Source organism: Scyliorhinus torazame, chromosome 4 (genome assembly GCF_047496885.1).
Source record: "Scyliorhinus torazame isolate Kashiwa2021f chromosome 4, sScyTor2.1, whole genome shotgun sequence".
Taxonomy (NCBI): domain Eukaryota; kingdom Metazoa; phylum Chordata; class Chondrichthyes; order Carcharhiniformes; family Scyliorhinidae; genus Scyliorhinus; species Scyliorhinus torazame.
Window position 1 is genome coordinate 267,030,001 of NC_092710.1, and position 27,253 is coordinate 267,057,253.

The 27,253-nt window shown below is 51.2% G+C and overlaps 1 protein-coding gene across 4 annotated transcripts in view; it reads right to left on the minus strand.

Annotated features, from left to right (window-relative positions):
• Positions 1–27,253, minus strand: part of ankrd6b (ankyrin repeat domain 6b) — a 334,311-nt gene that overhangs the window by 3,489 nt on the left and 303,569 nt on the right. For all 4 annotated transcript variants that reach the window (XM_072499767.1, XM_072499764.1, XM_072499765.1 and 1 more), the window contains one exon: positions 2,603–2,930. In XM_072499767.1, coding sequence (XP_072355868.1) covers positions 2,603–2,930 — 328 coding nt within the window. The remainder of the gene's footprint in view (positions 1–2,602; positions 2,931–27,253) is intronic.

The following is a 27,253-nucleotide window of genomic DNA, read 5'->3' on the forward strand; positions in this document are numbered from 1 at the left end:
GTGCCACAGTGCTGCCCTACTGAGGATATCCATTGACCATTACTCTCTTTCCCATTACTCAGCCAATTTTGTATCCTTTTATTCTATGAGTAATAACTTTTCTTACAAGTCTGTCGTGTGGCATTGTATTGAATGCCTTTTGAAAGTCCATGACCACCATATCAACAGCATTACCCTCATTGACCCTAATTGTTATCTGCTCAAAAAACTCCAGCAAGTTAGTTAAACATGATTTCCCCTCTAGGCCCACCACCTTTGTGCAAATTAGTATTCATTGAGCTTATGAACTCAGTGACTCATGCAGATGAGTGCAGTTTTAACGGCACCATTTATGCCCAAATAGATGGTGTTGCCATGGAATCCAGTCTAGGCTCAACTCTCACAAACAACTTTGTTGGATTCCATGAAAAACATGATTTCGTTTTCTATTTTTAAAATCGGTAGTAGCATGTAATAATTTCCTTGCATAGGCTCCATCCTGCGCTCAAATTCACCTTTGAAATGGAGTAGTCAAATGAACTCCCTTTCCTTGACATACTAGTTGAGAATGTAGCCATCTGGGATGGCCACTTCCCGATTACAAAATAGACACTTTGCAAAGATTGCAGGGAAAATGGACAATGCTGAGAAAACAAACAGGTTCAGAGCTTGTCTGTATATTGGAGCTCCCAGACAAGACCAAAACTGTAGGCCATTAGCATAGGCCCATCTCCGGGAACAAAAGAGTAACATTTGAGTAACCGATACCAAGGCAGACACCCCGGTGCCAGAGGAGACCGAAACAAAGCAGGCCAACGGCCACCTAGGACACGCCCAGCCATCAGGGCACCCACCCCTTTATTGGATGAAATCAATAGGAATGATCAAGAAACGGCCCAATTGATTGGGGCCAAGTTCAAGGCCTGCCCAAAAGAGAGCGAAGCCCTTTGTGTATAAGAAGGAGCCCCCAAGGCAGAATTGTTCTCTTGGACCCGGCTCTCACCGAGGAGAGACCTACCAGCTGCACCAGAAGCAAGTAAGTCCAAGGTCAACGCTCGCTACCAGACAGACGACCTTCGCTGTTCCCCTGTACCAGTTCGACCCCAGCAGGCTCAGAACCGAACAATGGCCATTGTTCCTCTGACTGAGTGGGCGCCCGAAGCTAAGTATAGGCTTTAGCAGTAGTGATAGTTTAGTCTGTAGAGTTTAGTGTATGAGTATATTTAACTGTGTGTGTAAATAAATAAGCATTGACTTTGAACTAACTAACTGGTGTATCGAGTCTTTGATCAGTATTCGGTTTGAACCTTGTGGCGGTATCGAAAGATACCTGGCGACTCTAGAGCAAACGTAATTAGAATTAAGGAAGGTGACCATATTGACCGCCATATTCAGAGCCAACCAAAGAGAGCAACAAGAAATGTGCCAAGGGGTTCTCTACCACGGTCTACCACAGGCCTACCTTCACTGGTCAATACATGCATTGGGATTCATACAGTTCCATACACTCTAGGATTGGTCTTATCAGCAACATTGTAAATAGGGACCAAGCCATTTGCTCACTATGCAAGCTCGAAGTTGAAATAGGGTGTGGGATAATGGCGACCCTGATCAGATCATTTTGCAGTGCATATCACGCCAACTCGGAGGCAGGCTGCCTGGTTTAAACCTTCAAACTGTTAACTGTCGGTTATTATTAACTGGTGCATTCTCCATGACAATGCCTCTACCAATCGGAGTCCACTTGCCAACCAATCAGTACCCTCTTCTCATACAATATAAAGATGTTGTTTCCCTGACATCGGTGTTCTTGTGATTGTCCCGATGTGTGAAAGACGAAAAGCTTCAACAGAATGTCTTTTTACAGCAATACTCAAGTTATGTAAATGATCCTGGCCCCACAATTTTGGATGTGAATTTGACAGGATTACAGTGCTAGGCAGACACCTCACCTACTCGGCCCACAGCCAGGGCGCTGCTCAAATTCCTGGACAGTTTTTGTAACTATACTTGCTCCCTTCCCCCACCATTCAAAGAGCAATTCCAACAACAACACACTCTGGCAGTTGCCTACTCAGTCAGTTTCATTCACTGAGATTTGGTTGTATCAGTTAGAGTCCATTTGCCTATATGATTCAATCATTGAAGGTCAGAATATCTTAATGACTCAGTAGTTCGTAAACACTTATGGTCGCCCGTCTCTCACTTAACAAGCATTTGAAAAATTAATTCTTGCATGATTTTGAGAACCTACCAGTTAAGTGTAAAAGAACCTCCCAACGTCATCTGATCATAACTTTACCATTTCTCTTTCGTTCACAAACCTTCACTGAGTGGTTTAGGAAGCAGATTTTAGGAGCTATGGGAACATTTTAACACGGATGATCAACTGTTACTTCAACTACTGCAGGCGGGTTGTTCTCAGAGGAGTAAAAACCCATGCTGGGAGGGTTTATCATAACTTGTGCCAAATGCTACTTGTAACCTCTGTATGATTGATGCTTTTTAACCATTTTTATTACCCATGCCTTGATTTTACTTAAAATTCTCATATTACCAGTGAAGGATGAAGACTTGTTTTAGCTGCTTCATATGCGCTGCATTTCAGGGTGTAACTCTGTACCTGATGGAGCATCCTGCTGAACGACAAAGTACTGTCTGCCTGACATCTCATCTGTGGACTGGACTTTGGCACCTCCCGATTCTTCTGCCAAACTACAGTGTAGATTGATGTAGGGCTGTGGTGTTGGTTCTCCAGCTTGCTGTGCAGCAGTACATGCTTCGGAAGTTCGCTGCTCTCTGATGCTTTGGATGGTATCAATGCTCAAAGTTTCTGGCATGTTCTCACCAGCAGGGGTTGCGGATTTGGACCGCAGTTCTCCGGACAGCTTGAGCTCAAGATTTTGGAGCTTGGACATACACCAGGATTTCATTTCGTCCACCATTGAAGACTACAAAGAAGATGGGAATGATTCAGCAGACAGTTTGGTGAAACCAAATTTAAGACGCATTTGTTCAATTCAAGAAAAAAAGTATTACATCTCACAAATCAAGTAACAAATTGTGGATAACTCTCGGTTCCAATGTTTAGATGAACTGAAAATGAAGAAGTTTCTCTGGCATTTCCTCAGCTTATCTGCCAAAGTTTCAGTCGGCCAATAGAGAATCCTCAGGGTAATTCACTTCCCCCCCACCCCACCAACTTTTCAAAGGCAAGAAACCAATTTTTACTCGTAATGATGGCAGTCTGAGTTTTCATACGGGATTTTTTAGCACAGAACAAAAATAAGGAATGAAAATATCTCATAAATAGTGAATTTGTCAATGTGGTGGAGCAGCAAAGCAATCTTTGTGTGAAAGGCACAAATTTCTCAGAGTGAACGGACAGATTTTAAAAAAATTGCAACATGCATGGGGTTTTGATGTTTCCATATAATCCCTACAGTGCAAAAGAAGCTCATTCAGCCCATCGAGTCTGCACTGACCCTCAAAAGAGCACTCTACGTTGGCCCCCTGCACCGCCCTATCTCTGTAACCCTGTGTGATCATGGCCAATCCACCTAACCTGCACATCTTTGGACTGTGGGAGCAAACCGGAGCAGCCGGAGGAAACCCATGCAGACACGGGGAGAACGTGCAGTCGCCCAAGGCCAGAACTGAACCCGGGTCCCTGGCAATGTGAGGCAGCAATGCTATACACAAACAGAAGAGGACATATTGGGTGTGATCTGGCGGCACAGTGGTTAGCATTGCTGTCTCACGGCACCGAGGTCCCAGGTTCCAATCCCGGCTCTGGGTCACTGTCCGTGTGGAGTTTTCACATTCTCCCCGTTTTTGCGTGGGTTTCGCCCCCACAACCCAAAAGATGTGCAGGGTCGGTGGATTGGCCACGCTTAATTGGAAAAAATGAATTGGGTACTCTAATTTTTTTTTTTTTAAATATTGGGTGCAATCTACAGATGCGTCATGCTGGAATCGGAGCAGGACGCTGCCTGTAAATGCCAGGATAGGCCTCGACCAGGTTTTCCAACGGCAGTTGCGCCTCGCGAGATCTAATTGCGGGGGATGCAATACAGATTTACTTGGAACAAGGAAAAGCTGGAGCAATTAGGACTGTTTTCTCTCAAACCAGGGAGATAGAAGGGGGGATTTGACAACAGTATCCAAAACAATAAGACAAATAGACAAGGCAAACATGGGAATTTTCAAATAAATCATTTTAATGGAGGCAGAACAGGAGCAGGAGAAAAAATGAGAGAAGCGCACAGAATAAGTCTTTGCAAAAGGCAAACAGAACCAGCCGGGAGCCACTCTTCCACCAGAGTTTACAGACCACTCAGCTCCCTCAGTAGTGGCTGAGAAGATCTACTGAAGGAGGCCGAGGTCCAGAAAAGAGGGACATGAGGAACTCTGCCTCCTGTAGCAAACTGACCTCCAAACACACTAAAGTAAAACAAAATTACTTCCAAACTCTGGATTTAGTATGACAAAAGTGGTTAGATTGTGCACGTATATATTTACAGTATGTTTCCTATAATGCCTGTCTTTGCCTTAACCATCAGCTTCCTATTATTTGAACAGGCCAGTTGTAAAAGGTATCTTGCACACATCTGCAGCCCGAACCAGGGCAGTGTCTCATGATTCCAGACGCATCTGTTTTTTCTCACACTGACCCTTATCAGCAAGTTGATATGTTAATACTAGTGTCTGGCCAAAGCAAGGAGAACATAGTGGCCTTGGCACCAACTGGCCTTGTCCAGGATTCAAGGCACTATTGTGTTCTGTGCCTTTTAGAATTGTATTTCTTAAGCAGAAAGCCATTGATTTTCGCACCCTGCTAGATTTCTGCTGCAGTTTACTTTAAAAAAAGATTTAGAGTGCCCAATTCATTCTTTCCAATTAAGGGGCAATTTAGCGTGGCCAATCCACCTACCCTGCACACCTTTTGGGTTGTGGGGGCGAATCCCACGCAAACACGGGAGAATGTGCAAACTCCACACGGACACCAACCCAGAGCCGGGATCGAACCTGGGACCTCGGTGCCGGGAGGCAGCAGTGCTAACCACTGCGCCACCTTGCTGCCCTGCAGTTTACGTTTTGACCATTTAGTTCCTTGCAAAACTTTCAGGTCCAATAAAACATTTAGTTGATGAAGGCCCAAACCACAGATTCCCGTCAAGTCACCTCTCAACCTCATATTTTCAGAGCATATCACAAGCAGTAATAAAAATATATGTCAAACCACATTCAATAAGACTTCCGCTGACTCAGCAATCGCACATCAGTTGGCTCTCCTCCAAAAAAACAACAAAATAGGCACTCTTTGATGAATTTAGCCCAGAAAACCGGACTCATTCATCCCCTCATCCACAAAGACAACATAGAGGAAAACAATGCCAGGGAGCAGTAGCTCGCGAAGCCCCAGGGAAGTCAGAAACAGCTGAAAAAGGCTGGAGCAGCGAACAAGCAGGTCAGCAGACCCACGAGGCGAGAGGTACCCGGCCACTCTCAAAAGAGGGAGACCGGCGACCCGGACAGCGGGCTCTCCCTGCACCCCCCCCACCAGGAGATGGTTGGAAGACATTCCTAACTAAGAAACTAACCGCAATGGAGGACGAGATTAAGGCAGAGATTCAAACGGCAGTCAAGGTGGTGGAGGCGCTGGCCACCACGCAGACGGCGCTCGACAACATGGGAAGGTGGCTGGAAGCCTAAGGGAAAAAGATACATGAACTCAAAAAGGCATTGACTGACAAGAGCGACCGGATTGTCACCCTGGAGGCAGAGGTAAAGAGGTTGGTGGTAACCAGGGGAGCGTAAAGGGAAGGTTGAGAACCAATTGAACAAATCCAGGTGACAAAACATTCGAATAGAGGGCCTGCCAGAGGGAACCAAGGGTAGAGGCCCAACCGACTACATTGCCTAGATGCTAGGCTACCTGGTTGGAAGAAACAGCTTCCCCAAGCTGCCGGAAATCGACAGGGCCCACACGTCGTCCAACCAAAGCCCAAAGCTGGGGAGCAGCCGATGGCGATAACAGCCAAGCTGCATAGGATCAGGAGAGGATCCTGCGCTGGGCCAAAAGCCCAGCAGACGATAGCAAGCAGTTGGGAGGGACACAAGGGCCGGGATCCTCCCTTCCAGGGACTATGTCCCCACACCGGCAGGAAAACCAGCGCCAACCACTCCGGCGTCAACAGCTCCCGAAAGTAAGGAATTCTCCTTACTTTTGGGGGCTGTTGACGCCGGAGGGGTTGGTGCCGCTCCAGCTGGCGCCGAAGGGACGGCACGAGTTCGCGCATGTATGGTACGGCCGGCGTATTTCCGCGCATGCGCGGGGTTTCTCTTCTCCGCTCCAGCCCCTGGGCAATATGGCGGAGCCCTACACAGGCCCGGCGCGGATGAATGAAGTGCCCCCACGAATCCCCCCGCGACCCTCGAGGACCGCCCCCGCATACTCACCTGCCAGGTCCCGCCGTGCGTGAGGTGAGTAATTCACGCAGCGGGACTGGCCAAAACTGGACGGCCACTCGGCCCATGGGACCAGGAGAATCGCATGGGGGCTGTTGTCAATGGCCCCCGACCGGCGTGGTGGGAATCCCACCGCCACCAGAAAACCGGCGTCGGAGAATAGGGCAGCCGGTGTCGGGGCGGCGGGGATTGAATTTGCGCCTCCCCCAGGGGATTCGCCAACCCGCCAGGGGGGTCGTAGAATCCTGGCCAAGGTAAGGATATACCAAGACATGGGACGGACCTGGCGAAGTCAGTCCGGTACAAAAACAATGTTAAATTTGGGATGTTATTCCCAGCCAGGCTCTGGGTGATGTACCAGAACTAAGAGCACTAATTTACTACCCTGCCAGAGGCAGATGAGTTCGTCCGTACGAAAGGACTAGATAAACAAGGCAGCGGTGAGGAAGATGCTGAGAGAAAAAGCACTTGAAATGGACAATTTTGCACAGGACTGCACTGCCTCACTATGAGTAAGGGAACTAGCTAATAAGAAGGAAGGGTCGAGGGCAGTAAAGCGCAGGGAGGGTGAGGAGGAGGCAGAGAGGACATGAACAGAATGGGCGGAGGGGTGGTTCAGATCAACCCCGGGAGGGGGGTCCACCACACTAGCGGGGAAAGCTAGTGCCAGAAGCATGAGAGAGACGGGGGTCGTAGCGCATCTCCCAGCAGGGAGAGAGCTTCTTGCCAGGGCAAGGGGATGGGTGGGGCAGAGAGGTGAATAGAAGGGGGAATCGAGACCATGGGAGAACACAGCAATGGGGGGGCTCTAAACTGGCTTCAGCAGGTCAAGTTCGGAAAGATGGAACAAGATTGGAACATGAGCAGCCACTTTGAAGGGTCACGAAACAAAGGGAACCCCAGAGTCCAGGGTCTCATCCATGTAGCGCACAATGACTTACGAGAGAGACGAGAAGTGATGAAGTCGATTCAGGCTTTATTAAGCGAGACTTGTCCCCAGCAGTTCAGCAACAGAATGAAGCGGCGGGGAGAAGCTCGGGTTCTTATACTCCGCCTTCAGGGCGAAGCCAGGAGTCAGCAGCCAACCAGGACCCGGGATCTGTCAGCCAATAGCATCACGGCTTCACATGAGCCCTAATACATACCACCACATTCACCCCTTGTTAAAAAGGAACCCGGCGGGGTGGTGGTTCGCATGGTGGTAGGGGTTTACAAGGCTGGCCCTGGAAGGAAAATTTCGGACATGTTACTACAGTTTTAGCCCTACACTGGGCTATGTACAAGTTTGTGAAAACTATTTACAATATTAGCAAGAAAAAAATTTTTTTTTGTTACAATACAACAACATTCTTGGTGTCACGCGGATGCCACGAGTCGAGCGGGTGGTCTGGTCTTCCTCGTCGATCGCCTCAGCACCGGTGGTGGTGCAGGTGCTTGTTCAGGCGTTGTCGTCTCCGGGAGCGTTTCGGTGTTTGTTCCTGTTTCACTCCTGGGCAGGCACGGGGGGAGGACCGATCCCCCCCGGGAAGGGGGCGGTCGCGGGGTGCGCCGGTGGCAGGAAGGGGATGTTCGGTGTCGGGGGGGGTGTGTGTGTTGCCGGCGGGCGCCAGGTCCCGCAGGGAGACCGTGTCCTGTTGGCCGTTGGGGTACGCCACGTAGGCGTACTGCGGGTTCGCGTGGAGAATGTTAAACCTCTCGACCAACGGGTCCGATTTGTGCGCCCGCACATGTTTCCGGAGCAAGATGGGTCCTGGGGCCGCCAGCCAGGTCGGCAGCGACGTTCCGGAGGAGGACCTCCTGGGGAAGACAAGGAGGCGCTCATGAGGCGTTTGGTTAGTGGTGGTACACAGCAGCGACCGGATGGAGTGGAGAGCATCCAGGAGGACCTCCTGCCACCGGGAAACTGGGAGATCCCTGGACCGTAGGGCCAGCAGGACGGTCTTCCAGACCGTGCCGTTCTCCCTCTCTACTTGCCCGTTCCCCCGGGGGTTGTAGCTGGTCGTCCTGCTCGAGGCTATGCCCTTGCTGAGCAGGAACTGGCGCAGCTCGTCACTCATGAAGGAGGACCCCCTGTCGCTATGGATATACGCGGGGCAACTGAACAGTGTGAATATGGTGCCAAGGGCTTTAATGACTGTGGCCGCTGTCATGTCGGGGCAGGGGATGGCGAAAGGGAAACGAGAGTACTCGTCCACCACATTCAGGAAGTATGCGTTGCGGTCAGTGGAGGGGAAGGGCCCTTTGAAATCCAAACTGAGGCGTTCAAAGGGGCGGGAAGCCTTGATCAGGTGCGCTCTATCCGGCCTGAAAAAGTGCGGTTTGCACTCTGCGCAGATGTGGCAGTTCCTGGTGACTGTACGGACCTCCTCCACAGAGTAGGGGAGGTTGCGGGACTTTATGAAATGGTAGAATCGAGTGACCCCCGGGTGGCAGAGGTCCTCGTGGAGGGTTTGGAGGCGGTCTACCTGTGCGTTGGCACATGTGCCGCGGGACAGGGCATCGGACGGCTCGTTCAGCTTTCCGGGACGGTACAAGATCTCATAGTTGAAGGTGGAGAGCTCGATCCTCCACCTTAAGATTTTGTCATTTTTAATTTTGCCCCGCTATGCATTATCGAACATGAAGGCTACCGACCGTTGGTCGGTGAGGAGAGTGAATCTCCTGCCGGCCAGGTAATGCCTCCAATGTCGCACAGCTTCCACTATGGCTTGGGCTTCCTTTTCCACTGAGGAGTGGCGGATTTCTGAGGCGTGGAGGGTCCGGGAGAAAAAGGCCACAGGTCTGCCCGCTTGGTTATGGGTGGCCGCCAGAGCTACGTCGGATGCGTCGCTCTCGACCTGGAAGGGGAGGGACTCATCAATGGCGCGCATCGTGTCCTTTGCAATATCCGCTTTGATGCGGCTGAAGGCCTGGCGAGCCTCTGTCGACAGGGGGAAGGTAGTGGACTGTATTAGCGGGTGGGCCTTGTCTGCATACTGGGGGACCCACTGGGCGTAATATGAAAAGAAACCCAGGCAACGTTTCAGGGCTTTGGGGCAGTGGGGGAGGGGAAATTCCATAAGGGGGCGCATGCGTTCGGGGTCGGGGCCTATTATCCCATTGCGCACTATGTATCCCAGGATGGCCAACCGGTTTGTGCTAAAAACGCACTTTTCCTCGTTGTATGTGAGGTTCAGGGCGTTAGCGGTCTGGAGGAATTTTGGGAGGTTGGCGTCATGGTCCTGCTGATCGTGGCCGCAGATGGTTACATTGTCGAGATACGGGAACGTGGCCTGCAACCCGTGCTGGTCAACCATTCGGTCCATCTCCCGTTGGAAGACTGAGACCCCGTTTGTGACACCAAATGGGACCCTTAGGAAGTGGTATAGACGCCCGTCTGCCTCGAAGGCTGTGTACTTGCGGTCACCTGGGTGGATGGGGAGCTGGTGGTAGGCGGACTTGAGGTCCACGGTGGAGAAAACCTTATACTGGGCAATCCGATTTACCATGTCGGATATGCGGGGGAGAGGGTACGCATCTAGCTGTGTGTACCTGTTGATGGTCTGACTATAGTCTACGACCATTCTTTGCTTCTCCCCGGTCTTTACTACTACCACCTGGGCTCTCCAGGGACTATTGCTGGCCTGGATTATGCCTTCCTTCAGCAACCGCTGGACTTCAGACCGAATAAATATCCGGTCCTGGGCGCTGTACCGTCTGCTCCTAGTGGCGACGGGTTTGCAATCCGGGGTGAGGTTTGCAAACAAGGACGGCGGTTCAACCTTGAGAGTTGCGAGGCCGCAGATAGTGAGTGGGGGTATTGGGCCGCCGAATTGAAATTTTAGGCTCTGCAGGTTACACTGGAAATCTAATCCCAGTAATGTGGGCGCGCAGAGTTGGGGAAGGACGTAGAGCCTGTAGTTCTTAAACTCCCTCCCTTGCACCGTTAGGTTCGCGATGCAGAACCCTTTGATCTCTACGGAGTGGGATCCTGCAGCTAGGGAAATCTTTTGCGTGCTTGGATGGATGGTCAGAAAACAGCGTCTTACCGTGTTTGGGCGAATAAAACTTTCAGTGCTCCCGGAGTCGATCAGGCATGGCGTCTCGTATCCGTTGACCAGCACCGTTGTTGTCGTCGTCTGGAGCGTCCGGGGCCGCGATTGATCCAGTGTCACCGAAGCCAGTCGTGGTAGTAGTGTCGCGGCGTCTTCTTCGGACCCCGTGGAGCCGTCGATGCTGGGGTCCTTCGTTGTCAACCAAGATGGCGGCGTCCATGGATCGCACGCGGCCGGGGGTGGACAAAATGGTCACCCCCATGGATCGCACGTGGTCGGGGTGGACAAAACGGTCGCCCCCATGAATCGCACGTGGCTGGGGGTCACATGATGGCGGCGCCTATCCTCCCCTCGTGGTGCCCGGGACCCAAAATGGCGGCCCCCGCGGGTCTCACGTGGGGCGCTGGGGAGCGTTTGGGATATGCTGGGCTCGTTCTTCTCCGGGGATTGCGGCGACCCCCCGGGACCGGCACACTGCCGCGTAATGGCCCTTCTTGCCGCAGCTTTTACAAATAGCTGCACGGGCCGGGCGGCGCTGCCGGGGGTGTTTCGCTTGCCCGCAGAAATAGCAGCGGGCCCCCCCGGGATGGTCTGGCATTTTAACCGCGCAAGCCTGCGAGGGGAGGGGGGGGGGGTTTGTCGCGACGGGGGTCCACGGAGCCCAAGCGGCTGCCGCGCGGTCGGGGCCGTAGGCGCGGGCGTTTTGCGAGGCCACATCTAGGGAAGCTGCAAGGGCCCGTGCCTCTGAGAGTCCTAGCGACTCTCTCTCTAAAAGTCTTTGGCGGATTTGGGGAGAGTTCATACCTGCCACAAAAGCATGGCGAATTAGCATGTCCGTGTGTTCGATCGCATTCACCGGCGGGCAGCTGCAGCCCCGTCCCAAAATTAGCAGTGCGGCGTAGAATTCTTCTAGCGATTCTCCGGGACTTTGCCGTCTCGTCGCGAGTTGGTGGCACGCGTAGACCTGGTTAACGGGCCGAACGTAGATGCTCTTCAGTAATGAGAGCGCTGTCGGGAAATCCTCTGCGTCTTCTATGAGAGGGTAAATTTCCGGGCTTACCCTTGAATGCAGGACCTGCATTTTCTGGTCTTCTGTGATCCGGCCGGGGGCCGTTCGGAGGTAGCCTTCAAAACATGCTTGCCAGTGTTTAAATACTGCTGCCAATTCACTGCGTGGGGGCTGATCCGCAGGCATTCCGGGGCGATCCGGAGCTCCATAGTCTTTTAAGCTCGCTTAATAAATTGTAGCGCACAATGACTTACGAGAGAGACGAGAAGTGATGAAGTCGATTCAGGCTTTATTAAGCGAGACTTGTCCCCAGCAGTTCAGCAACAGAATGAAGCGGCGGGGAGAAGCTCGGGTTCTTATACTCCGCCTTCAGGGCGGAGCCAGGAGTCAGCAGCCAACCAGGACCCGGATAGCCAATAGCATCACGGCTTCACAGTCCCACATGACCCCTAATACATACCACCACAATCCACATGGCATAAACACAGTTGACAGCCATGTTGGATGATCCCTGTGGTGATGTGCATCACTGCAAATACACACGGCATTAATGTAAATACAAGTAGACTAGCTAGACACTAGAGGGAGCACCAGAGACATGGCACACAGACTTTCAACCAATAGGTCAGTAAGATAGGACATGACCAATGGGCATTCACGTTACACATAGAGGTGACACTACCACAGGAGGGCATTACACCAACCGACATATAAGGACACAGCACACATGATCTTCCTCTTTCCAGTGGAGACACTCAGTGAGTACAGACACAGGGTTGATTGAACATCACATCCACCACGTGGATTGTAGCAGACTGGTTAGTCAGTCTGAGTAGCTATAGCAGGATTAACAGTAGCGTCGAATCCAAGTAGGAGAATTGTTAATAGTTTAATAAACGTGTTAAAGCTATCTCCAAGTCTGAACCTTCCTTTGTCAGAGTGCACATCAAGGAAGCAGCTTATGCTATGTCAAGAGCATAACAAAACATGGTACTCAGGAGTGGCTGTTTAAATCCATATAGTTACAACTCAGCAAACAGTGACAACCAGCAACAACACCCTGGCAAGATGATCGAGATTCCAGTTCCACAGCAGCTCAGGTGCCACGGCAATCTCAATGCAAACTGGCAGGCATTCAGGCAAAGGTTTGAGATCTTCCTGGTAGCAGCCGACCTACAAGACGTGGTCAATGCTGAAAAGACAGACTTCTGCTCACCATCGCGGGTGCCAGAGCAGAAGAAATCTTCAAAACATTCAAGTTCTTCAAAGGGCAAAAGAGGAGTGACTTCCAGGCAGTCCTGGACAAATTCGAACAATACTGCGAGGAAATCACAAACAAACCAACAGAAAACGGTAAGAGAGACGCCAGTACTCACCACGAGGCTGAGGTCCCGGAGAAACGAACGACAATTTTGATCGGCGGCAATCTTGGAAAAGGTACCGCACATGCGCAGTTAGAACATAGAACATAGAACATAGAAAATACAGCACAGAACAGGCCCTTCAGCCCACGATGTTGTGCCGAACCTTTGTCCTAGATTAATCATAGATTATCATTGAATTTACAGTGCAGAAGGAGGCCATTCGGCCCTTTGAGTCTGCACCGGCTCTTGGAAAGAGCACCCTACCCAAACTCAACACCTTCACCCAACACCAAGGGCAATTTGGACATTAAGGGCAATTTATCATTGGCCAATTCACCTAACCCGCACATCTTTGGACTGTGGGAGGAAACCGGAGCACCCGGAGGAAACCCACGCAGACATGGAGAGGACGTGCAGACTCCGCACAGTCAGTGACCCAAGCCGGAATCGAACCTGGGACCCTGGAGCTGTGAAGCAATTGTGCTATCCACAATGCTACCGTGCATTGAGAGAAGTGCGCAAAGTAAAGGAACAGCGATGTGCGCATGCGCAATCGCTGCATACGCCGCAGGTCACAAGCGTCGTGACGTCAGAGGCCCCGGACCACGCCCACTTAAAGGGGAAATGTCCCAAAACAAGGAAAAAAAAAATTTTAAGCCTCAAAACCAGATTCTTTCACCTGGAATGACAGCACAATGACTGAAATTTTTTTTTTAATGTTTTTATTCAAGATTTTTTCAGAATTTTTTACAAAACACTACAATAGAAAATATAATGCAAAGAAGGCAAAACACTGTGCCAACAAAACAACTTAACCCCCTAACCAACTAAGAATTTAATAAACAAAAGCAAAGTAGGGCATCCGCCCCTTACAAATAAAATTAAATCCCCCCCCAGCCCCTGGGTTGCTGCTATTGACCTCCATCTAACGTTCCGCGAGAAAATCAAGGAACGGTTGCCACTGCCTGGAGAACCCCTGCAAGGACCCTCGCAAGGCAAACTTTATCTTCTCCAACTGAGAAACCCCGCCATGTCATTGACCCAAGTCTCCACGCTTGGGGGCTTCGCGTCCCTCCACATTAACAAGAGCCTTCTCCGGGCTACCAAGGAGGCAAAGGCCAGGACTCCGGCCTCTTTCGACTCCTGCACTCCCGGATCGTCCGATACCCCAAATATCGCTATCCCCCAGCTCGGTTTCACCCGAGTGTCCAAGACCTCGGACATAGCCTTTGCGAAGCCTTTCCAAAATTCTGTAAGTGCCGGGCATGCCCAGAACATATGGGCGTGGTTTGCTGGGTTCCCTGAACATCTCACGCACCTGTCCTCTACCCAAAAAAACTTACTCATTCACACCCTTGTCATATGCGCCCGGTGCACCACTTTAAACTGAAGGCCTGGCGCAAAATGAGGAGGAATTGACCTTGCCCAGGGCGTCAGCCCACAGGCCCTCATCCAGCTCCTCCTCCCACTTGCCCTTCAGTTCTTCCACCGAGGCCTCCTCCGCCTCCTGCAGCTCCTGGTATATGTCTGATACTTTGCCATCCCCCACCCACACCCCCGAGACCACCCTGTCCTGTATCCTCCGGGCAGGCAGCAGCGGATATTCCCCCACCTGTTTTTTCACAAATGCCCGAACCTGCATGTACATAAAGGTGTTCCCCAGGGGTAGCCCAAATTTCTCCTCCAGCGCCCTCATACTGCCAAAAGTCCCATCAATAAACAAAACCCCATCCTTCTGATTCGCACCCTGTGCCAGCCTAGGAACCCACCGTCTATCCTACCTGGAACGAACCTGTGGTTGTTCTGTATCAGGGTCCAAACTGAGGCCCCCGCCTCCCCCCTATGCCATCTCCACTGCCTCCAAATCCTCAGTGTCGCCGCCACCACCTGGCTCGTGGGATACCGCATCGGCGGAAGCGGCAACGGTGCCATCACCAGTGCCCCCAAACTAGTATCTATACAGGACGGCGCCTCCAACACTTTCCAAGCCGCCCCCTCTCCCTCCATTCCCCATATCCGAATCATCGACACATTCGCTGCCCAGAGCTGCACAGGTTCGGCAGCGCCAACCCCCACCCCAACCGTGCTCCAGAAACAGCCTCTTAACCCGCGGGGTCTTATTTGCCCACACAAATCCAGTGATACTCCTATTTACCTGCTTGAAAAATGAAATGAAAATCGCTTATTGTCACAAGTAGGCTTCAAATGAAGTTACTGTGAAAAGCCCCTAGTCACCACATTCCGGCGCTTGTTCAGGGAGGCTGGTACGGGAATTGAACCATGCTGCTGGCTTGCCTTGGTCTGTTTTAAAAGCCAGCGATCTAGCCCAGTGTGCTAAACCAGCCCCAAAGGACTTGGGGATGAGAATGGACAGGCACTGGAACACGAACAGAACCTAGGGAGAACCGTCATCTTTACGGACTACACCCTGCCCGCCAGGGAGAGTGGCAACATGTCCCACCTCCTAAAGTCCTCCTCCATCTGACCCACCAGCCGCGCTAAGTTGAGCTTGTGCAAGACCCCCCGGCTCTTGGCCACCTGGATGCCCAAGTACCGAAATCTCCTCTCCACCATCTTGAGCGGTAGCTCCCCCAACCTCTCTTCCTGGCCCCTCGCATGCACCACAAAAAGCTCGCTTTTTCCCACGTTTAGCTTGTATCCCGAAAATTCTCCAAAATCCCTAAGAATCTGCATGACCTCCCCCATCCCCTCCACCGGATCCGCAATATACAGTAGCAGGTCATCCGCATACAGTGAAACATGGTGCTCCTCCCCCGCCCGAACCACCCCCAGTTTCTGGACTCCCTCAACGCCATGGCCAGCGGCTCAATCGCCAAGGCAAACAGCAGGGGGGACAAAGGGCACCACTGCCTCGTTCCATGATATAACCTAAAGTACCCTGATCGCAGCCGGTTCGTCGACACACTCACTACCGGGGCCTGGTACAACAATTTGACCCACCCTATGAATTCCTCCCCAAATCCAAATCTGCCTAACACTTCCCACAGGTACTCCCACTACACCCGATCGAAGGCCTTCTCTGCGTCCATTGCTACTACCACTTCTGTGTCCCCCCCCGCCCCTGAGGGCATCACGATCACATTCAGGAGCCTCCGCACATTCGTATTCAGCTGCCTGCCCTTCACAAACCCCGTCTGATCCTCATAAATCACTCCCGGACACAATCCTCAATCCTAGTGGCCAAGATCTTGGCCAACAGCTTGGCATCCACATTAAGGAGTGGAATCGGCCTATAGGAGCCGCATTGCAGCTGGTCCTTATCACGCTTGAGGATAAGCGAGATCAGAGCCTGCGACATCGTCGGGGGAAGGATATCCTTTTCCTTAGCCTCGTTAAAGGTTCTCAACAACAGCGGGCCCAACAGCTCCGAGAATTTCCTATAGAACTGTACGGGAAACCCATCCTGCCCCGGGGCCTTGCCCGCCTGCATACTCCCCAACCCCTTAATTGGTTCCTCCATCTCAATCGGGGCCCCCAATCCCTCTATCCACCCTTCCTCCACCTTTGGGAACCTCAGTTGGTCCTCATCCCCTCCCCACACTCCGGGGAACTGCCACATCCCCTCCCCACCCTCTGGGGGTTCTGACTCATACAGTTTACCATAGAAGTCCTTAAAGACCTCGTTTACTTTAGCTGGACTCCGCACCGTGTTCCCCCCCCCATCTCTAATTCCCCCAATCTCCCTAGCCGCCTCCCTCTTCCGCAGCTGATGCGTCAGCATCCGACTTGCCTTCTCCCCATACTCATACACTGCTCCCTGTACCTTCCTCAACTGGGCCTCAGCCTTCCCCATGGTTAGCAAGTCAAACTCCGTTTGGAGGCTCCAGCGCTCCTTCAGCAGCCCCTCCTCGGGTGATTCCGCATACCTCCTATCTACCCTCAGTATCTCCCCCACCAATCTCTCCCTCTCCATCCTCTCCCTCTTCCCCCTGTGGGCCCTGATTGAGATTAACTCTCCCCTGACCACTGCTTTCAGCGCCCTGCCAGACCACAATCACCGCCACCTCCCCATTATCATTGGCCTCCACATATCTGAATGCACCTCCGGATCAGCCCACAGACCTCCTCATCCGCCAGTAGTCCCATGTCCATTCGCCACAGCGGGCGTTGGCTTCTCTCCTCCCCCACCCCCAGCTCCATCCAGTGTGGGACATGGTCCGAGATTGCAAATGGCCGAATACTCCGTCCCCTCCACCCTCGAGATCAGCACCCTGCTTAGTACGAAAAACTCTATCCGCGAGTAAGCCTCGTGTACATGGGAGAATAAGGAAAACTCCTTCGCCTTTGGCCTGGCATATCTCCACGGATCCACTCCCCCATCTGGTCCATGAACCCCCTCAAGACCTTGGTCGCTGCCGGCCGCTTACCCAATCTCAACCTAGACCAATCCAGAGTCGGGTCCAGGACCGTATTCAAGTCTCCCCCCCCATTACCAAACTACATGACTCCCGATCTGGAATCCGACTCAGCATCCACTTCATGAACCCCGCATCATCCCAATTCGGAGCATACACATTCACTAGCACCACCCGGGCCCCCTGCAGCCTGCCACTCACCATAACATAATGACCCCCCTTATCCGCCACAATACCCACCGCCTCAAATGCCACCACTTGCTCACCAAAATTGCAACCCCCCTGTTCTTCGCATCCAGCCCGGAGTGAAAAACCTGTCCCATCCATCCCTTCCTCAGCCTGGTTTGATCCGCGATCTTCAGGTGTGTTTCCTGTAGCATGGCTACGACTGCCTTCAGCCCCTTTAAGTGCAAGAACACCCGGGCCCTCTTGACCGGCCCATTCAGGCCTCTCACATTCCATGTGATCAGCCAGATTGGGCCCCCCCCCCCAACTAGCCATCTCTTTTTTAGGCCAGCCACCTGCCCGCGCCTCCCGCGCCCTCCAGTCCCCCAGGCGGAGGCTCCCCGCCCCAACTCTCCCTCTTACCATCGATTCCCCCTCAATCAGCACAGCAGCAACCCAGTTCCCCCCCCCCCCCCGCAAATCCCCCCTCCCCCGGCCAAGCAACTGCTTAAACCTCCCCCCCATTGCACTCCCGGAAGTCAGCTGACTCATGCTGACCCCGGCCACTCCCGACTCTGCCTCCAATCCCCCTTTGGCCTCGCCATCCAAATCTCCAGCCCCCCCCCCCCCCCCCACCTAAGTGGGGTAAAGAGAGTTCCACCCCCCTACACCCCATATAAACCAATGCGGACATCGAACACAGTACCGCCCCCCGCTTCGGGTAGCGTCCCCACCATTTTGCGGGAATAAGCCAGGCTCCCTGCCTGGACCGAACCCACCCCCTGTCACGCAGCTCCTCCGAACTGTGACCTCGCCCCAATCCCCGAGGGCCCCAGGCCACGGGGCCACCCAGACCCAAGAAAACGTGGGGGAAAAACCCCACCGAAACATCGCCCCATCTCCCTCACCCACAATCCTCATAACATACTGCAAACCATTAATTCAAGTCCAACTTCTCATTTTGGATGAAAGTCCACGCCTCATCCGGCGTATCAAAATAGTGGTGTCAGTCCTGGTATGTGACCCACAGCCTCGCCGGCTGTAACAGCCCGAACCTCACCCCCTTCCCGTGGAGGATCGCCTTGGCCTGATTGAATCCTGCCCGCTTCTTGGCCAGCTCTGCACTCCAGTCCTGGTAAATCCGGATCTCAGTGTTCTCCCACCTGCTGCTCCGCTCCTTCTTCGCCCATCGCAGGACACTCTCCCTGTCGGTGAAGCGGTGGAACCTTACCACCATAGCCCTCAGCGGCTCGTTTGCCCTTGGCCTCCTGGCCAGGACTGTGTGTGCCCCATCCAGCTCCAGGGGCTTCGGGAAGGCCCCGGCGCCCATCAGCGTACTCAGCATCATGGCCACATGCACCCTAGCATCCGACCCTTCCGCGCCTTCAGGGAGACCCAGAATCCGCAGGTTCTGCCTCCTCGACCTATTCTCCAGGTCCTCCAGTTTCTCCTGCCATTTTTTGTGCATCGCCTCGTGCGCTTCCATTCTGACCGCCAGGTCCAGAATCTCGTCCTCATTCTCAGAGGCCTTCTGCTGCACCTCCTTAATCGCCGTCCCCTGCATCTTCTGGGTCTCCACCAACCTTTTGATCGACGCCTTCATAGGGGGCAACATCTCCGCCTTCATGTCCGCAAAGCAGCTTCTCAAAAACTCCTGCTGCTCCCAAGACCACTGGGCCCACGCTGCCTGATCCCCGCCCGCCGCCATCTTGTTTTTTCGCGCCCGTTCTCCTCTCTTCTCTAAAGCCACTTTTTGACCGCTCCGCTCCTGGTCCACTCCATTCAGTGCTGGGGACCCTCACTGTTTCCTTCCCACACCGGGAATCGTCGTCCAAATGCCACTGGAGCTCCTTAAAAGGGCCCAAAAGTCCGTTATCGGTGGGAGCTGCCGACCGTGCGACCTACCAAGGCATAGCCGCAACCGGAAGTCACAATGCCTGAAATTCGACCAGTAGCTGAAAGTAACCTCCGCACGACCCTGCAACAAGCAGTTAGCACCGCCCCAAGAGATGATACAGTCCTTGAAGACTATGACTCAGACCTTGAATTCTTCTTTGGACATCGCAAGCCCAATGCCAGCTCCGACACAAAGCGTGATGATCTGGTCCTAGAAGACTACGACTCAGACGATGATTTCATCCTTGGAGATGGCGACCCCAGTACTAAATCCAAACCTCAACGAGATTTGTTCTACAGTGAAGAATCCGACACAGACACGGATGTGTTCTTCGGATTGGAGGATCTCCAGCCTAGCATATATGACATCCCGACTCGTGAGTGCAGGATTATGCTGCGGCCTGACACCAAGAGACAGAGAGCGGTACATTTTGAGGGATTATTTAGTATTATATTATTTTCAGGATATCTTTGAAGTAAGGGGTGTTAAGGGATTCAAGGTTTATTTAACAGGTTAAGTTGAGTTCATGGAATAAACATTGTTTTGTGTTAAAAATCACGGGTCCATAATTGTAATATCACACCTGGGGAACAAGCCGTGTGCTTCAAAAGCAACAATCCATTAAAGGGAGAGGTTGGTTGAACTCCATGATACGTTTTGGGGTTCTGAAAACACCTTGCCCATAACAATTGGGGGCTCGTCCGGGATAAAAGCCTATCTATTGGATTGGCTTTTGTGAACTTAAAGACAGTGAAGATTTGTTGTTTTTCCGGTGTGGTATTTTAGTTTAAGTGGGGAGAGTGTTGGGAACAATGGCTCTTTCGGAGGCTCAGAGGTTTTTGGGGTTGGACGCGGTAACACGTGATAACACATGATACCTTATGGACGGAAATTAAACGCAGACTGTTGGGTCTGGCAAAAACATTGCAGTTAACATTACCTGACAAAATGCGAAAAGATGAGGTAATTATGGCAGTGGTTAAGCATTTAAAGTTGCCTGAGATAGAATTTGACTCATTAGAAATGGCAAAGCGCCAGTTGCAGATTAAGCAATTTTTTTTTGAACATGAAAACGAATTAAAGCAACTTGAACATGAAAAAATATTAAAGCGGCTTGAATATGCAATGAGAGAAAAAGAAAGAGATAGAGACAGAGAGGTAAAAGAAAAGGAAAGAGAAGACAGAAATAAAGAGTTAGAGAGCAAAGTGAAAAAGAGAGAGAGTTTGAACTTCGGAAAATGGCTCTGAAACATGAAAATCTGTTAAAATTGGCAGACGCAAAGGGACACGTACAGTTGGAGGCGATGGATGAGGATAATGAGACAGAGCGTCATAGTCGAAGACATGGTGGGGATCCATTTAAATATGTCCAAGCATTGCCAAGGTTTGACGAGAAGGAGGTAGAAGCCTTTTTCATTTCATCTCATTTGAGAAGGTAGCTAAACAAATGCAATGGCCACAGGACATCTGGGTATTAATGATTCAAACAAAGCTGGTAGGTAGGGCTAGTGACGTGTTTGCATCATTACCAGAGGAGGTATCTGGAACATTTGAGGTGAAGAAATCCATCTTAAGTGCATATGAGCTAGTGCCTGAAGCTTATAGACAAAGGTTCAGAAATTTAAGGAAAGAATTTGGTCAAACACACATGGAGTTTGAAAGGCTCAAACAGAGTAATTTTGATAGGTGGATAAGGGCTTTGAAAATAGACCAAACGTATGAAGCTCTCAGAGAAATTATACCTTTGGAGGAGTTTAAAAATTCAATTCCTGATGTAGTGAGAACTCATGTGGAAGAGCAGAGGGTTAAAACTGCGAGATTAGCAGCAGAAATGGCAGATGATTATGAATTAGTTCATAAATCAAGGATTGGGTTCCGACATCAGTTACAGCCGGTGAGGGGTAGAAACTGGGGACATGAGAAATACTCAAGTGGTAACGGTAAAGGTGATCTGATGGGAGACAATAAAGAGAGTGTACCTCAGATTAAAAATGAAATCCAGGAGGGTGGAAAATAAATGAAAACTTTCAAATGTTTTCACTGTAATAAACTAGGCAATGTAAAGTCACAGTGTTGGTGGTTGAAGAAAAGCACTGGGAAGGCTGATGTGATAAAACAGGATAAGACAGTGGGGTTTGTTAGAATGGTAAAGGAAAGCCCAAGGGAAACGAAGGAGGTGCAAATTATTGTACAGCCTGTTCAAGAAATAATTGTCTTTAAAGAATTTACTTGTGTGGGTAAAGTTTACTCATGTGTATCAGGAGGAGCAGGTAAAGAAGTCACAATTTTAAGAGATACAGGGGGTAGTCAATCTTTAATGGTAAGAGATGAGGAATTATGTAGTTTGGGAAGAATATTGCCAGAAAAGATGGTGATATGTGGAATTCAGGGTGAGAGGAGTAGCGTTCCATTATATAAGGTAAGTTTGGAAAGTCCAGTGAAGAGTGATGAAGTGGTAGTAGGAGTAATAGAGAAACTATCTTGTCCAGGAATACAGTTTATCTTGGGTAATGATATAGCTGGATTGCAGGTGGGAGTGATGCCTACTATGGTTGATAAGCCAGTGGAAAATCAGACAACTGAAGTGTTGAAGGACGAATATCCTGGGATTTTTCCAGATTGTGTAGTAACATGGTCGCAAAGTCACAGGTTAAGACAAGAGGAGAAATCAAAGAGCTAAGATGAAGTTGAAGTGCAATTATCAGAAATGATTTTTGATCAGATGGTTGAAAAAGAACAAGAATAGGTGGAGCATGAGGCGGATATTTTTAGTTCAGGAAAATTGGCGGAGTTACAACAGAAAAATTTAGACATAAAACGGATATATCAGAAAGCATATACGGAAGAGGAATCTGAGAGTATACCAGAGTGTTCTTACCGTAAAAGTGATGTCTTGTTGAAAAAATGGAGACCTGATGAAAAGTGGGCAGAAGTTCATCAAATAGTATTGCTGGTATGGTATAGAAAGGAGGTGTTGCGAGTTGCACATGAGGTACCAGCGGGAGGTCATTTGGGAATAAGGAAAACTCAAGCTAAAATCCAGAAACATTTTTATTGGCCTGGATTACATAAAGATGTAGTTAAATTTTGTCACACATGTCAAGTGATAGGGAAACCTCAAGCAGTGATAAAACCAGCGCCCTTAATACCCATTCCAGCATTTGAGGAACCTTTTACGAGGGTCCTAATTGATTGCGTAGGACCGCTTCCAAAAACAACAAGTGGAAATCAATATCTTTTGACTATAATGGATGTGTCTACGAGGCTTCCAGAGGCCATTCCAGTACGTAATATTACAGCTAGAAGGATTGTGGAGGAGTTACTTCAATTCTTTACTAGATATGGACTACCCACAGAAATACAATCGGATCAAGAATCAAATTTTACCTCAAGGTTATTCAAAGAAGTTATGGATAGCTTAGGAATAAAACAATTTAAATCAACTGCGTACCATCCAGAATCGCAGGGAGCGTTAGAAAGGTGGCATTAGACATTAAAGACAATGTTGAGGGCGTATTGTCAAGATTATCCAGAGGATTGTGATAAAGGAATTCCATTCGTATTGTTTGCAATTAGGGATGCACCTAATGAGTCTACCAAATTTAGTCCTTTTGAACTCATTTTTGGTCATGAGGTAAGAGGACCACTTAAATTGATTAAGGAAAAATTGGTGGGTGAGAAATCGGAAATTACACTATTGGATTGTGTGTCAAATGTTAGGGAACGAATAAATAGAGCAGGTGAATTGGCGAGACAACATTTGCAAGTTGCACAAAATGTGATGAAATGGGTAGCGGACAAGAAATCCAAAGTTCGTAGTTTTGCCAGTGGAGATAAAGTTTTAGTGTTGTTACCAGTGGTAGGTGAGCCTTTAAAAGCTAGGTTTTGTGGACTGTATCAGATTGAAAGCAAATTAAATGAGGTGAATGTGATAAAAACACCAGATAGAAGGAAGACTCACCGAGTGTGTCATGTGAATATGCTTAAAAGATACTTTGAAAGGGAAGGAGAGAAAAAGGAGGTTTTAATGATTCTAACTCAAAGTGACGAACCAAATCCAGATGACTGTGAATTTGACATACCTCAAATTAAATTGGAAATTGGAATGAATTGTTAAGTTACCTTCCAGAGGAAAAACAAGCTGACCTGAAAGAGTTATTGATATCACATGGGCAAGTGTGGAGAGGTAAATTGGGAAGTACTAAAATGGCTATACATGATGTAGATGTGGGTAATGCTGTTCCTATCAAACAACATCCATATAGACTTAATCCTTTAAAATTGGCACATGTTAACAGAGAGATTGAGAGTATGCTTAAAAATGGCATAATTGAAGTGGGTTGCAGCCAATGGAGCTCACCCATTGTGGTGAACCACTGTAATAGGAGATGTAAGGTAGGACCTGCACTACAGGTTCACCGGTAGCTCCCGCCGGCTGGCTCCGCCCACGGAGAACTGTAGAAATATGCATGACCTCCAGTGCCCTGCCATTTCGCCAGCTGCAGCAGGAGGGCACGCATCTGACTGTAATAAAGCCACAGTTGTACCCAACTTTAGTCTTTGTGCAATTGATCATGCATCAATTTATTACAGTCATATTTTCCACAGAATGGTATCAGAATTAAGCCCGATCGCCTGCAGCTGGATCCGCACTCGCCTGACGCCAGAAATGACTTTACTCACTGGCTAGCATGTTTTGAGGCCTACATCAAGGCTGTGGACACCAAGCCAACGGAGGCTCAGAACATAAACGCCCTGTACTCCAGACTGAGCTCCAGCATGTTCCCGTTGATCCAAGACGCCACGAATTACACAAAAGCAATGGAACTCCTTAAGGAACATTACGCGCAGAACGCGAACACGCTCTTCTTCAGGCATGTACTTGCCACCCGCTCACAACTACCTGGTGAGTCCATTGAAGACTTTTGGCGGGCCCTAATTCCACTCGTCCGGGACTGTGACTGTCAGGCCGTTACGGCCGCCGAACACGTGAATCTCCTCGTGCGCGATGCCTTCGTGAGGGATTGCGTCCGACATCGATTACTGGAATGGGCCACGCTCGAACTGGCGAAGACGAAAACCTTGCCGCTCTCCATAACGGTCGCATCCCGTAATGTACAATCGTACCCCTCCCGCCACACTGCCCACCCTTCTACTCCTTCCTACCCCTCCTGGACCCCGCCGACGACCTCCTCAGCCGGGGCCCTGCCTTCCCAATACACCTGCGCCGCACGCCGATCCGCGCACCTCGGGGGTCCCGGCTGCTACTTTTGCGGTCAGCAGAAGCACCGCCGCCAACACTGCCCGGCCCGCACTGCAGTTTGTAAAGCCTGCAGTAAAAAGGGCCACTTCGCGGCTGTGTGCCAGGCCCGCGCAGTCGCTGCGATCGCGCCCGCCATCGCCCCCTCCCCCACGCCAGACGCACAACGGGAGCCGCCATCTTCTCCTCCCGGGTCCATGTGCGACCAATGGGCGCCGCCATCTTGTCCCCCTTCGGCCACGTGTGCCGCCATGGGCACCGCCATCTTGCCCCGACCCCGCAATGTGCACACCATCTTGTCCCCCACAGGGTCTCCGGACATCCCGACATCGGAACCGCACACGCTCGCCACCCGAAGCATCCGATGGCCACCCGCAGCTCGCTTCGATGACGCTGGACCAATCTCGCCTGCACAACCTGGCCACCGCGTCGACGATGGTTAAAATCAACAGCCACGCGACCTCGTGCCTGCTGGACTCCGGGAGCATCGAAAGCTTCGTTCACCCAGATACGGTAAGGTGCTGCTCCCTCACGGTCCACCCTGCCAATCAAAGGATCTCACTAGCCTCCGAATCCCACTCCGTCCCGATTCGAGGCTTTTGTACAGTCACTCTCACGGTCCAGGGCGTAGAATTTAGTAACTTCTGCCTCTCTGTCCTTCCTAATCTCTGCGCTGCACTCCTGTTGGGCCTGGACCTCCAGTGCAAATTCGGCGGGCCCTTACCCCCCCCCCTTACAGTTTGCGGCCTCACGACCCTCAAGGTCAATCCCCCCTCCCTTTTTGCTAATCTAACTGCGGATTGCAAGCCCGTTGCCACTAGGAGCAGATGGTACAGCATCCAGGACAAGACCTTCATCAGGTCCGAAGTCCAGCGGCTGCTTAAGGAGGGTATTATCGAGGCCAGCAACAGCCCCTGAAGAGCCCAAGTGGTAGTGGTTAAAACTGGGGAGAAATACAGGATGGTCATGGACTACAGCCAGACCATCAATCAGTACATGCAGCTCGACGCGTACCCCCTCCCACGCATATCTGATATGGTCAATCAGATTGCACAGTACCGGGTCTTCTCAACAATTGACCTGAAATCCGCCTACCACCAGCTCCTCATCCGGAAGTCAGACCGGCCATACACTGCCTTTGAGGCGGACGGTCACCTCTACCACTTCCTTAGGGTCCCTTTCGGTGTCACAAATGGGGTCTCGGTCTTCCAAAGAGAGATGGACCGAATGGTCAACCAGTACGATTTGCGGGCCTACTTTCCGTACTTAGATAATGTCACCACCTGCGGCCATGACCAGCAGGACCACGATGCCAACCTCGATAAATTCCTCCGCACTGCCACTCTTCTCAACCTGACCTACAACAAAGAGAAGTGTGTGTTCAGCACGACCCGGTTAGCCATTCTCGGTGATATATTCCAAAACGGACTTCTCGGGCCCGACCCCGGCCGCATGCGCCCCCTCATGGAACTTCCCCTCCCCCACTGCCCCAAGGCCCTCAAACGCTGCCTGGGGCTCTTTTCCTACTCCGCTCAGTGGGTCCCAAACTATGCGGACAAGGCCCGCCCACTCATTCAGTCCATCCAATTCCCCCTTGCGACCGAGGCACAACATGCTTTCCCCTGCATCAGAGCAGACATCGCCACGGCCGGGATGCGCGCAGTGGACGAGTCACTGCCTTTCCAAATAGAAAGCGACGCACCAGACGTCGCCCTTGCCGCCACTCTAAACCAGGCAGGCAGACCCCTGGCATTCTTTTCCCGCACCTTCATGCCTCAGAGATTCGACACTCATCCGTCGAAAAGGAGGCCCAAGCTATCGTTGAAGCTGTGCGGCATTGGAGGCATTACCTGGCCGGTAAGAGATTCACTCTCCTTATGGACCAACAGTCGGTAGCCTTTATGTTCAATAACACACAGCGGGGCAAGATCCAAAATGATAAAATCATGCGGTGGAGAATCGAGCTCTCCATCTATAATTACGAGATCTTGTATCGCCCCGGTAAACTCAACGAGCCCCCAGATGCCCTCTCCCGGGGTACATGTGCCAATGCACAAGTGGACCAACTCCGGGCCCTACACGACAGCCTTTGACACCCGGGGGTCACTCGATTGTACCATCTGGTCAAAGCTCGCAATCTGTCCCACTCTGTCGAGGAAGTAAGGACAGCCACCATGGACTGCCAGGTCTGTGTGGAGTGCAAGCCGCACTTCTACCGGCCGGACCATGTGCGCCTGGTGAAGGCTTCCCATCCCTTTGAACGCCTCAGCGTGGATTTCAAAGGGCCCCTCCCCTCCACCGACCGTAACACGTACATTCTCAGTGTGGTCGATGAGTACTCCAGATTCCCCTTCGCCATCCCATGCCCCAATATGACGTCTGCCACCGTCATCAAGGCCCTCAGCACCATCTTCGCTCTGTTCGGTTTCCCCGCCTACATCCACAGTGACAGGGGATCCTCATTCATGAGCGATGAGCTGCGTCAGTTCCTGCTCAGCAGGGGTATAGCCTGCAGCAGGACGACCAGCTACAACCCCCGGGGAAACGGGCAAGTAGGACGGGAGAATGGGATGGTTTGGAGGGCCGTCCAGCTGGCCCTATGGTCCAGGAACCTCCCAGCCTCTCGCTGGCAGGAGGTCCTCCCTGAAGCTCTGCACTCCATCCGGTCACTATTGTGCACCGCCACTAATAACACACC